Raw genomic sequence first — 12,955 nt, forward strand, 5'->3', positions numbered from 1 at the left:
AGTTCTTCAAAAGTGGGAGCTTCCTTCCAATTGTTAAGTCTTGTAGCAAATGCACCCCAAGTAGGTGGCAATCGTAATAGAGAAGTGATCACAAGTTCTTTGTTTGGAACAATTTCATCAATGGCCAAAAGATCATCTTTGATTCTTGCTATCTTCACAAAGAAGGAGGCCACTGTATCTTCTTTAGTCATATTTTTGGTCCTTAGTTCATTCTCCAAGCTTGCCACTTGACCAATGTTTTTAATAGTGTATAACTTTGACAAGGCTTCATACATTTCCCGAGTATGATTGATGTTGGCTATGAATAGGACAGGATTGTCCTTTATTCCTTCTACCATTAGAGTCATAGCCACCAGTTTTAATTCTCTGAATTTTACTCTGTCAGCATCATTGGAGTTATCTGTTGGCTTCTTTACTTTCCTTTGACCAAGTCTAGTACCTTGTTCCTTTCAAGGGCAAGGTCAATCCTCTTCTTCCAAGACCTGTAGTTTGAGGCTCCTTCAAGCTTGTTCTCTCCCTTGATTGTGTTAGACATCTTCCTTGAATATAGTGGACTTCTTCCTTGAAATAACCCTTTTGAATGGTTCCTTGATCAAGTGCTTGAGACTGTCTTTTTCTTCTTTCTTCACCAAAGCTCTAATACCATGTTAGAAAATCAAAAAGGCAGAAAGATTTTCTTATACTTGATAATTAGTTGTGATATTATTGACTTCTTATTAGGTTTCTTTTATATCTTCTTTCTTTTAGTTCATCAAGCAATTACCAAAGCAATAGCACATAAACAATGGACACCAGATGTAGGCTCACAGCCAGGGCAAAACCCCTCTCTAGGGGAAAACTCGGTCATTCTTCCTTCAATAGTTTTCCAGAGATGTTCCAAGACTCTTGACCTTGACACAAATTATCCTCCACACCAAGTCAGCCTTCTTCCTTACTTGAAGATGATCCTTCTTGACCTAGCAACAGCATCAGCACTTTCTTCGACCCAGCAACTTTGACCTTGCCTTAGAGACTTCGATCTTCACTCAGAACCTTCAATCTTGGCCCAATATAGCTTCTTGATGTGGCAACTTCCAACACTAGTAACTTTGACCTCTACTACTAGCAGCATCACACAGCAAATGGCTACGACATCAACAAGAGAACTTTGATCTTCCAAACTGGGGCACGAGAGAGAGAGATAGTTGCACCAAAGGTTCGATTTTCCATTTTTCCTTCTCCTAAACCAAACTCGCACTTCCTTCTCCTCCTCCTACTTCGCACTTCTTCCGGCTTTAAGAGATATTGAAGTTGGAATTCGAATTGCTCTATTTATAGTCCTTTGGCGAGGTCGAATAGCTCTCCTGAGACCGACTTGATCATCTTAAGGCCGACTTGATGTGGAGACAACATAATTCATATTTGACTCAATACTTAACCTTTTTACATGATTCAAAAGCCCAAGAAGGGTCTCTTTAAAAGTACAATGACTCTATTGACTCAGAATAAATCCTAGAAGTCCTCAATGGGGATTTTGACCTAAAACATGGTGACCCAAGCATGAAACCCATGCTTTAATAAGTCACAATAATAATAATAATAATTATTTTCTTTATTCTTTTGACAAGTACATTACAACATGACTCAAATACATTTAATGAAGACTCAACCTACTTACATTTTCCAACACGTTATGAGCAATGGAGACAGTAGATCTATGGGCGGCTTTTGGAAGGAATTATTCAGACTTGTGGGTACTAAGCGAACATTGAGCACTAGTTACCACCATTGTTTTACAAAACGGCCGAATCGACTCCGACTCGGCCGAGTCGAACCGAGTCAAAGGCCTGGGGAGTGACTCGGCCAGCTACCCGGTTCGGTTGACCGAGTCATATGTGACTCGGTCAACCCGGCCGGGTAGCTGGCCGAGTCACTCCCCAAATCACAATATAAGTGTTATTACTGAAGGTGAAGATTTGCTGAAGGTGTATAGTGTTATTACTGTTGCCAAAGTTTCACGGTCATAGTCACATATCAAAGTAAAGGTTGTCTCGTTGTCAATACTAGTAGGTCACTGTCTCACAATATAGAAGTCACTGGTGTCAATAGGGTGACTGCTAGTGCTAATGCTGTCACATACCAAGGGCATTGTGATGTCATGTAGATCAATGGTATTGTCTAAAGGTAATGTAATGCATCTATATCATGTCAACTTTATTATATACTACCATACTATTGATAGTGTCATTGTCACTGTACTCAGAACTTACTCCTGTAGAGTTGTAGTGACTGTGAAACCAGGGTATTGATAGTGACTACGGTAGAGTCAATATTTAGACCTAAACCTTCACATGTGATGGATCAAAAGTTACAGAAGAGAAGGCTGCATCTTCTGTCTATCACAGTATGGACAATAATGTTTATGAAAATACTCATATCAACAATACAAACCCTTTCAGAAATTCTGATCAAGGATCCAAAGATCAATGCACATGTATGTGCTCCACCACCATACTGTTACCAAGACTTCTTCAATCACCTTAATGCTGCAAACAATAGGACTGGTTAATTGTGTAACTTTTACATGCTGCTGTAGGATGAAGAGTCACCAACAAAACTGTTAATGCAAACATTGTCATAACCTCAACAGAACTCATACTTAGCATGTGCAATGAACATGGAGATTCAAGCATTTTATGTGACTGCTCAAGATTATAGTTCCAGGTAGCTTCAATGGAGCCACAGATACTTCATAATAGTATAATACATATGTGGTCTAGAAGAAAGGGCCAAGCACCTTCAATAAATTCCAAAACTGTCTTCACCCACTGTGTGTTTGGAAACATGAATGAAAATCTTTAAAATTATGTTTAAAATATTTAAAATTATGTTTTTTAATAAAAAAATAAATATTTAATGTATTTTTTACAACGACCGAGTCATTGAAATCGAGCCGGCCGAGTCATTACCGAGTCAGAGTCGGAGTCGGAGTCGATCCTCGGCCGAGTCCGAGTCAGAGTCGGAGCCGTAAAACATTGGTTACCACCCATAAACTGATGGATAGACCAAGATAGTCAACAAATGACCGGAGGGCTGTCTCCGAAACTTTGTAGCTAGCCAACAAAAGACATTGGTAAAGTGGTTGCATTTGGGGGAGCACTGCTACAACACCACTTTCCACATGTCCATTGGTATGACACCCTTCAAAACGTTGTATGGATATGATGCCCCAACATTTGCAGATCGGATATTTGGGGATAGTCGTGCCCCTTTGGCTAAAGATTGGATTCAGGAGAGCTATCTTATGAGTCCTCAAGGACAACTTGCAGATGGCTCAGAACCAGCAAAAGGTGTATGCAGACAGGCACAGGATAGAGCACATCTTTGAAGTGGGAGACATGGTATACCTTCGTCTTCAACCCCATCAATAGTCATCACTCAGAGAAAAGGGGCAGAAAAACTGAAACCCAGGTTTTTTGGGCCATACAAGATCGTGAGACAAGATGGGGAAGTAGCCTATGAGCTTGAGCTTCCTGGAGGATGCAAAATTCACAACTTTGTCCACATTTCGTGCCTCATAAAGGCCTTGGGGAAGCATATAGTCACCTCCATTGAGCTCTCTCCATTAGATGAGGAAGGAGAGCTATTTTTGGTCCCAAAGGAGATTCTGGAGACAAGGGAGCAAAAGCTAAGGAATAGAACTATGAAGGAGTACCTAAAGTGGAAATATTTCCCTGTAGAGAATGCCACTTGGGAAGATGAACAAGTGCTAAACATCCAGAACCAAAGTTGCTTGATGGCAAGCAATCTTGGGCGGGGAGGACTGTAATGTCCCCAAGTGATTAGGAGGTATAAGACGGGGTTCCACAAGCGTAATAATGTTCCTGTACGCTAGGGGGGAGGGCGGATTTTAATAAGGAACATTATTCGCCTAGGAAAAACATTATAAGTGCTTAAGGGGTGAAAAGGGGGACATATCTTAGGCTAATGAAAAGTCACTTTCATTTTATAAAGTGAAAAGTTCCTAAAGTGATTTTATAAAATTAAAAAGTTAAAATGGAGGCAAAAGTAGCCACTAAATTATAAAAAGGGAAAAATGAGGACTTTCTACTCATTCTATCACTTGCAATTCGAGAAAGGAAGCTTTGTAGAGTTTTTGGAGAAAAACTTAGGGTTTGGAAAACCTTAACTGCCATTGCTAGCTTTGGTGTTGAAACTATACGCCTTAGTTGGTTTAGAGAGTGGAATGACTCATATTTCACCATTGCACTACCAAAGAGAAGAAGATTTGCAGTAAAGGTGTCATCAGCTGATTTTATTTCTAATATTGAGTTTATCAATCTCTTTGACAGGCTGAGAAATCCCACAAAGTTGTCAAGCTTCCAAGCCATAACAGTGGGTCAAGTTTCCCTTGAAGTGAGGCCGAGTTTCCTTCCTCAATCCTGCTGGCCGAGTTCTCTTTCAGACTGGACAATTCCTTTGCTAGCAGAAGGACAAATGAAAACTGCTGTTTTGGAGCTAAGTTGTCATTGTCATTGTTGAGCTGAGTTATAGTGCTGAAAAGGGCCGAGTTTCTTATCAGGACAGAATTCAAGGTTTCTTGGTTTGCTGAGCAAGTTTGTGGCTGAATCTAGGACAAAGCTGCCTCTGTCCCTGACTGTGTGTGACCATCTCTGCCGCTGTGCATGGAGTATACTATGGAGGCTGAGTTCTGAAACTATCTGTGGGCAGCGTATTCCTCTTCCAGTCATCCCTCAGTCCTATTCGTTGGTTTGGCATTCTCTACAACTATATCTTGTATATTGTAAATGGGAAGGACGAGTTTCTTTACTCCAGCACTTGTATGACTTGCTGAAGAAAATTCTGGGCATTGTATCAAACTTCTAGACCGCTGCTACAGCTACACTGAAGCTTGTATATCTGAGCATTTACTGCTGGTTACATTACATCCTTGTGACTGATATTTTTGGAGATTAATTGCTGAACTAAGTCCTAGGTTCTTCAACTCCTATTAGGTTCTTCTATTCCTATCATTCACTGTGTGTTTTATATTAAAGCTGAAAGGGCTGCTCGTGCTTGAATTTATTATAATAATTGACTTCGTATCGGCAATATATACATTCTGAGCATAATAGAAATCATTTTATGATATTTGGATGCTTCATTATGGTGTGTATGGCTTCTGTGCATGCTTATTTGAGAATAAATATCTAAAAAGTCACCTACAGCACTTCACACACAAACTGTTCGTTAAAATACTACAGTGAACCAGACTTGATAAACTCAGAACTTTCATGGGTTTTCCAAGAGATATCCAGGTGGGTTTCTTACAGCACTTTAGCAGTTCTCGGTTATAGATTACCCAGAGAACCATGGTAACCATCACAAAGAAACACAGGAAATGCACATAGTTTTTGGGTAGGCATTAAAGGTTCATCAATAGTAATACGACATCCATATTCTTGGTAACAACTAAGGTCTGTGAAAATGAGCACTAAAGCATTTTTCAACATGCAATGATTATGGAAAACCTCCTGCAACAAAAAAGGCAAACTCAGGGGTTGAAGCAACGTCCAATGCTGAGGAATATGGTCTGCAATCTTAATAAGGGCTCTCAATCTGCTTCTAATTTTAGAATTTCAATGAATTGTGTTCCTGATGAACCCGGAGAAGAGGAAACAGTCCATCAAATGCTAGAAGACATCGACTTGGGCAATCAATCGCAGCCTAGTAATGCTGGCCAAGATGAGGTGCATAGCAAGCATGCCTTTTACTAGTATCAGGTCTTCTTATCTTATGTACAACAGTTCTGATTTTAGGAGTCTTTTTCCTCCTGCAACAAAAAGGAAAAATTCAGGTGTTGAAGAAAAATATTCAACGAGGAACATGTTCTGCAATCTGCTTCTAATTTTACAATGTCAATGAATTCTGTTCCTGATGAACCCAAAGAAGAGGAAACAGTCCATCAAATGCTAGAAGACATGGACTTGGATAATCAGGAACCACAGCCTGCTAATGCAGATGAGATGTGCAGCAAGCATGTCTTTTATTAGTATCAGGTCTTCTTATGTTAGGTATAACAGTTCTGAATTTAGGTGTCTTCTTTCGAGTTTACACCAGTAGAAGCTTTTTGAAATCCTCTGTGAAGGATGATATAGACTTTTCTATTCCACACTACTCAATGGTTATCCTGATTTTGTTTTAAGAGACAACATCCCTTTTGTATTACCATGCTCACCAGCTCAGCTGCAGCCTATTTTTAATACAAAATACTATATGCTTCTGTTTAAAAAAAAAAGTGAGAGGAAATGAATGGCAACACCAAAGCAATCACAGCCATGTAGAAAAGCTTAACGTAGGCTCACTCAACAAGGATGATGCTCCCTGACAAACGTCCAGATCGAAGTGCTGGAGCATAGAAGATATGCTAAGTTTCTTGTTTATTTGGAGTTGTTCCAACTTCCAAACCAATTTTTCTTTGACTACAGCTCATGTTGACAGTAGTCAACAAAATGAAAGATACTAGTCAAACTCATTAGTAGTTGATGGTAGTTAGTTGGGTCAGTGATGTACATGGTTCAGTAGTTATAGGGATGGAGTTTCCATCCAATTAATAATTAGAATTTATAATAAAGTTTAAACAAATTGTTAATTTTGCAGTTCAAAAATATATTTATCTATAAACAAAATTGCCAGCTGTTATAAGAATTCTTTGAGTATTTCTTTATTGCCATACAAGCCAGAACAATGAGAAGAGTGTCCATAAAGACAGAAGAACACAAAATTCAGCCATAGTAACTGGGCAGAAAGATACAAGAGAACATCAATATAACTGTAAAATATGTAATGAGCAACCTGTAGAAAGTAGTATGAGATAAACACAATAAGCAATTATTCCTTCTTAATTCTGTTCTCATTATTGTTTTTAGATTTCTATATCTTCTTTTCATGAAGACTTTTATAAATTACAAATAAATTGGTACAATATCCTCATATCTTACCATTGCAATTATACTTATTAGTAAAGTATAAAAAGAAGCAACTGTATCACTCATTGCCGCTTATGATGTTTTCTCTTTTATTTCACTATCCACATTTCAACAAATATTTTATTGCATCTTATAATCAGAAAGAGGAAGTTCAAAGAGGAAATGTTTTAGCCACCATTCTTACGTTTTGTCACTTATTTCTTCCAATAAGTGCATGAGTTTTTTGGCTAGCTGCTGCCTCCGGTATTCAGGGGCTACAGTCACCGCTGTAACATGGCCATGCCAAGATTCACCCTGTCCTTCAACTTTTCCCATGACTGCAAACAACTCCAAAAGAATTAAATAACACCACAGATGAGACAGTGCCATTTAACATAATATACAATATGGTGATAATACAACACAATAAAATGCTGGCAACTATACAAGACAATGCATTAATATCATAAATCTCTTTACAAGTGCGTCATCATAGGGAAACGAAAGATAGCATGCTTGTTTAGAAACAATTTGTGTAATTGCAACAAAATATATAACCAAAAAGAATGTCTGTCAAACATCTGCGTTAGAGTGGTTTTGGTTTGGCTCTTCTGAAAACAGCTAATTTATAGGACCATCTATTCCAGATAATGTAAAGATGAAAATAGTCATAAGGTGTGATCATGCAGTGAAAACCATTAATTATGAAACACTGGAAAAGGTTCAACTCTTACAGGAAGATGATGCAACTGGAAACCCATATTTTAAAAATCCTAGAAACAATAGTAAGTTTCAATGTAAAATTTGCCTCTAGGTGCCAAACAAAGGTGATCAGAGCAGTGTGCCTTCACAGGTGTAAATTGAGGTGGTGGGATAAAGCAGATGGCCCTTACAGGCAGGGCTATCAGCATGTCAGTAGGCTTCAGATGATGCTCCCAGCCATTCTCAAACTTTCGCTCATCTCATCAACTCAGCAGGCCATGTTTCTGTCAATGGTGCCCCTTCCATGATTATTCATGTTCAAACCTCCTTTGCAGTCCTCAAGCAGAGACTTGAATTGAGCTGCCCATGAGGCAGAAATGTTTGGCCTTGAATGTCAGGGGCATCTGGCAATGATCAACATGCCAATGTCCTGGGTGTCATGGCTAGTTTGCACGCTGATATGACCTTCCTTCAAGAGGCCAAGGTCCTTGATTTCAAGCTCCACTTGCTCATGAATAACTAGAATGGGGAGTATGTTGCTACCAACCATGTGGAAGCTAAATATGGAGGGTTTGTGTTGTTGATTCTTGGTTAGCCCTCATATTATAACTCAAGTGGAACACATCATGGCCCACTGTCCTGTTGAGAAATCAATGCTAGTAGTAATAAGGGTTTGATTCTTCTTCTTTGATAATTGTGAATTATGTTGGCTTCTTTTACTTCTTTATTATATTATGTTTCATCAAGCAATTACCAATTTATGTGTATATGAAGATCACAAGAACAAGAGACACAAGATGTATGTGGACAGCTAGGGCAAAACCCCTATAAGGGGAAAACCCAGTCAAAACTCTTCCTTCAATAGATTCAAAGACAAGATGAGATAGTCCAAGATTTCTCTGACCTAGACACAAGCTTCCTCCGATCACCAAGTCAGTCTTTCCTTCTTCTCTAAATGATAGCTTCCCAGCAACAACTTCGACCTTGCAGCAGCAGAATTTCGGCCTCCCCAGCAACAAAACTTCAACCTGCAGTAGAGTTCAGAATTTCGGCCCCAACAAATGCCCAGTAACTTCACGTGTCTGAGGAATTGATAGCCCAAAACATCAAATATGTTTCTTCCAGCAAACTTCTTCCTTCCTTGGGAATTTCGCATTTTTCTGCCTCTCTTTCTTGACTATCGAACTTGTTGGTGGTGTAGCAAATGAATCGAACTGCCTCTTATATATAGCCTTCTTGTGGGTCGAATTGCCCTAATGTAGGCCGACTTCATCAAGATAGGGCTGACTTGGTGTGGAGGTGTCAAATGACTTATTTGACTCAAAAATAATTCTTTTTACATGATACAAAAGCCCAAGAAGGGTCTAATAAAATTGACAATGACTCTATTGACTCAATATAAAACCTAGAAGCCTACAATGGAGGCTTTGACCTATAAACATGATGACCCAAGCATGAAACCCATGCTTTAATAAGTCATTATAAAATTTCTTTTGACAAATAAATTATATTATACAATTATGAAGACCAAACCTAGTTACATTCTTCAACACTCCCTCTTAACTAGGGAGGTATTCATATATGCATATATAAGTGCATGGAAGATCTCAAAAACACATGAACTACGAAGAGTTCAGGCACACTCAATGCCATGGACTAGATACCTGACCAGGGTTATCTATCCGGGTGGGACTAAGATTGACTAAAGTTTTCAACCACTCTAGGTACCATCAGGCTAACTAAGTAACCATCAACCTAGGGATCTAGGTGTGTATCCAAGGTCGAAGCTCCAAGACCAACGCCACCCTCCCTCTTCAGGATCAAGACAGCAAACACACATAAGTCGGCCAAATATCCTCCCAAGCATCCACCATTAGATGCTACATCCCTCTTTATCAACCAAACCTGCAATGTCAACCAAACCAGGCATGCTTCTAAAATACTCAAACTAGATATATCCATTTGTCCAAGCATGCTTCCAGAGTGTTCAATCTTCTTGTGGAGAGATTTTACCTGTACAAACACAAACCCCAATCAATAATAAACTTTCAAATATACAAGTAAGCACAAACCTTCGGGGTCCTCAATTATTCAGATGTTGCTAATATCATCATCAAATTATCCATATTCAATTTGTCGAAAGATTTCTTCTTCTTTCATTTCTTCAGTAGCACCAATTCATTCTCCAATTTCTTCTTCAAGGTATCTATCATGACTATCATAATATGCCCTCCCTCTCAACTGGGGAGATGTACTCTTTCTTCTATCCAGGCTCCCTCTTAACTTAGGGAGATCAACAACTTCCTTCTTTTATAACATCGAAGAACCTTTCATGGCTTCATTCCTTGATCATCATCATTCATATGCTTCCTTCATCATGCTTATATGAACATCTTTATTATCTTGAAGATTATGTACCTGCAAAACTTTAATAGCAGGTACAACAAAAAACAAATATACAGAAGCATGAAGTTAGCTATATCAAAATCATGTCAATGGAAGCATGAAGCTTTGGATATTAAACAGCTAAGCCTAGTTAGGTTCATGAGATGCATCTTTTTATATGCTAGACATCAACTTCTTGCTAGGGTTTTGTCATAAACCCTAGACTTTATCATCAAGACTTCGAGCAACTCAACCAAGATATCAGTCTCATTATATCTAGGGCCTCAATATTACTTTTGGAGATATATGACAGATTCTACCATGACTTAATGTAAATCAAGGATAGAAGCCATGTACTCTTTCTTCTATCCAGCCTCCCTCTTAAGTTAGGGAGATCAACAACTTCTTTCTTTTATAACATCGAAGAACCTTTCATGGCTTCATTCCTTGATCATCATCATTCATATGCTTCCTTCATCATGCTTATATGAACATCTTTATTATGTGTCCCTGCAAAACTTTAATAGCATGTACAACAAAAAACAAATATACAGAAGCATGAAGTTAGCTATATCAAAATCATGTCAATGGAAGCATTAGACTTTGGATATTAAACAGCTAAACCTAGTTAGGTTCATGAGATACATCTTTTTATATGCTAGACATCAACTTCTTGCTAGGGTTTTGTCATAAACCCTAGACTTTATCATCAAGACTTCGAGCAACTCAACCAAGATATCAGTCTCATTATATCTAGGGCCTCAATATTACTTTTAGAGATATATGACAGATTCTACCATGACTTAATGTAAACCCTAGATTCCATCTTCGAGACACAAAGCCTTAGATCTCAGTGATCCAATAACAATCCAATCATAGTACTATCTAAGGTTTCAACAATATGCTTTTACATGACAGACTTTTACTAGGGTTTGTTGCAAACCCTAGGCTAAATCATATTGAAAACAATATCATATCCTAGAATATCAATCTCTAATAGGGCTTTGTTATAAACCCTAGAATTTACATGAGCAACAACAATTAGGTTAGCATACTCGAATATACATATCTAGGATGCATTTCTCATCAATATTTACTAGGTAAACCTAGGATACAAATGTCAATACATCAAAGTTAGATATACAACAATTTATTCAAACTAGGGTTTTTGGTCATACAAACAAATATACACTTAGGATTTTATCCTGAATTCTTACTATTATAAAGATTTTGGTCATAAACCCTAATTTACCAAACCCTAAAGGTCTAGGGCTTCATTTTAAACATTAACAGCAAACCCTAAAGGACTAGGGTTTTTATTATAACAATACCAAGACTCTAAACAAGAGAATAGGATTTCTAGACTTCATCATTAACCCTAAGTAGACTAGGGTTTCATAACTATAGACATACCCTTAGGTTAGGGTTTTATAGAGAACCTTTTAGGGTTCCATACGAATGATCAAAATATAATGAGGGTAGATTCAATCTAATGATTAATCACCCAAACAAGAATCTCTTACGATTCAAAACCCTAGACATAACAATGTTAGTAATGTAGAGCAAAATTTAAAAGAAGAATGATCGTACTTTTATATAAAGAGATCTTTGTAACAAAGCTTATAGGCTAAGACATACCTTGGGTTGTTTCTTAACAAACCTTGTAGGACATTAATGCTTGAAGGGTTTCAATAGAACTTCTTTCATACTTCAAGTCTATCCTTTGAAGTCTTCTCCATGACCCTTGAGTATTCAACAAGATTTCCTAACACAGAAAATATAAAAGGTTATTAGCATATAATTCAAACAAGTCTTGATATAAGAGGGAAACCAAACATAACAAAGAAAACAAGGAACAAGATACTTATCTTTTGATAAAATGGTGGAGGTTCCCTCCTTATGCATTCTTCAATGGTTCTATTCTTCCTTTTTGCAACTCCATTCTGCTCGGGGTTGTAGGGAACAATGAGCTCCCTCTTACTACCTGCTTCTTTACAATATGCAATCAATTCTTTTGAAGTGTATTCTCTTCCATTGTCGGATCTCAAAGTTTTTATCTTTCTTTCGGTTAAGGTCTCCACTTCGGATCTAAATTCCTTGAACTTTTTAAATACTTCATCCTTTGTCTTGAGAAGATAGAGCCATGTTTTCTAGAGTGATCATCAATGAAGGTCACATAAAGATGGCCTCCAAGAGATTTGATAGACATTGACCCACACATTGGAATGAATGAGGTCTAATATTTCTTTAGACCTTGTGTCACTGCTTGTAAAAGGCTTCCTTGTAATCTTTCCCAGAGCACATCCCTTACATACTCCTTCACGATCTTCTTTGATATTTACCATTTGACTAAGTGAGGGAATTATCTTGTAGTGTATATGCCCATAACTTCTATGCCATAATTCGATAGGATTGATCTCCATGTGAACTAGGGCTTGAGGAGATGGTGTTATAACTCTATATAGTCTTCCTTCACGAACTCCAATAACTTTTGCCTTATTAATGCTTGAATCTTTTCCCCAAACCAAAACTTTACCATCTACAAAGGCAACCATACCCCCTTTATCTTAAAAGTAAATGCGTTTTCAAACCTGGAACATAGAGTATATTGTTGAGGTGTAGCTTTGCTCCATTTTCCAGTTTCAATGATGTAGATACGAGGCCCTTGATTGCATAATTGTTGTTGTCTCCTAGCTCCACTGCATGAGATGATTTGTTCCTTTGATAGAGTATGGAATTGTCCACTTTCAACTGTCATATGTCTTGATGTTCCACTATCAATGATCCATGCATTGTTATCATCAAGAGTACCTGTAAGTACAGCCAAGAATTCTTCGCTTTTGATTTTCTTAGGTAAGATGTAGATGATCATTCCAATCCAGCTTCCTGCAATTCTTATGATATTCAATCCCATCTTCAAG

General features: G+C 38.0%; 1 protein-coding gene across 1 annotated transcript in view; it reads right to left on the reverse strand.

The window, feature by feature from the left end:
* Positions 1-12,955, reverse strand: part of LOC149153722 (Acyl-CoA N-acyltransferases (NAT) superfamily protein) — a 111,900-nt gene that overhangs the window by 30,104 nt on the left and 68,841 nt on the right. The window contains exon 3 of the mRNA XM_089440755.1: positions 7,153-7,285. Coding sequence (XP_089296881.1) covers positions 7,153-7,285 — 133 coding nt within the window. The remainder of the gene's footprint in view (positions 1-7,152; positions 7,286-12,955) is intronic.

The sequence above is a fragment of the Pinus tabuliformis genome, chromosome 9 (genome assembly GCF_031772625.1).
Source record: "Pinus tabuliformis cultivar Carrire ecotype Pingquan chromosome 9, CPIR1, whole genome shotgun sequence".
In the NCBI taxonomy this organism is placed as follows: Eukaryota; Viridiplantae; Streptophyta; class Pinopsida; order Pinales; family Pinaceae; genus Pinus; species Pinus tabuliformis.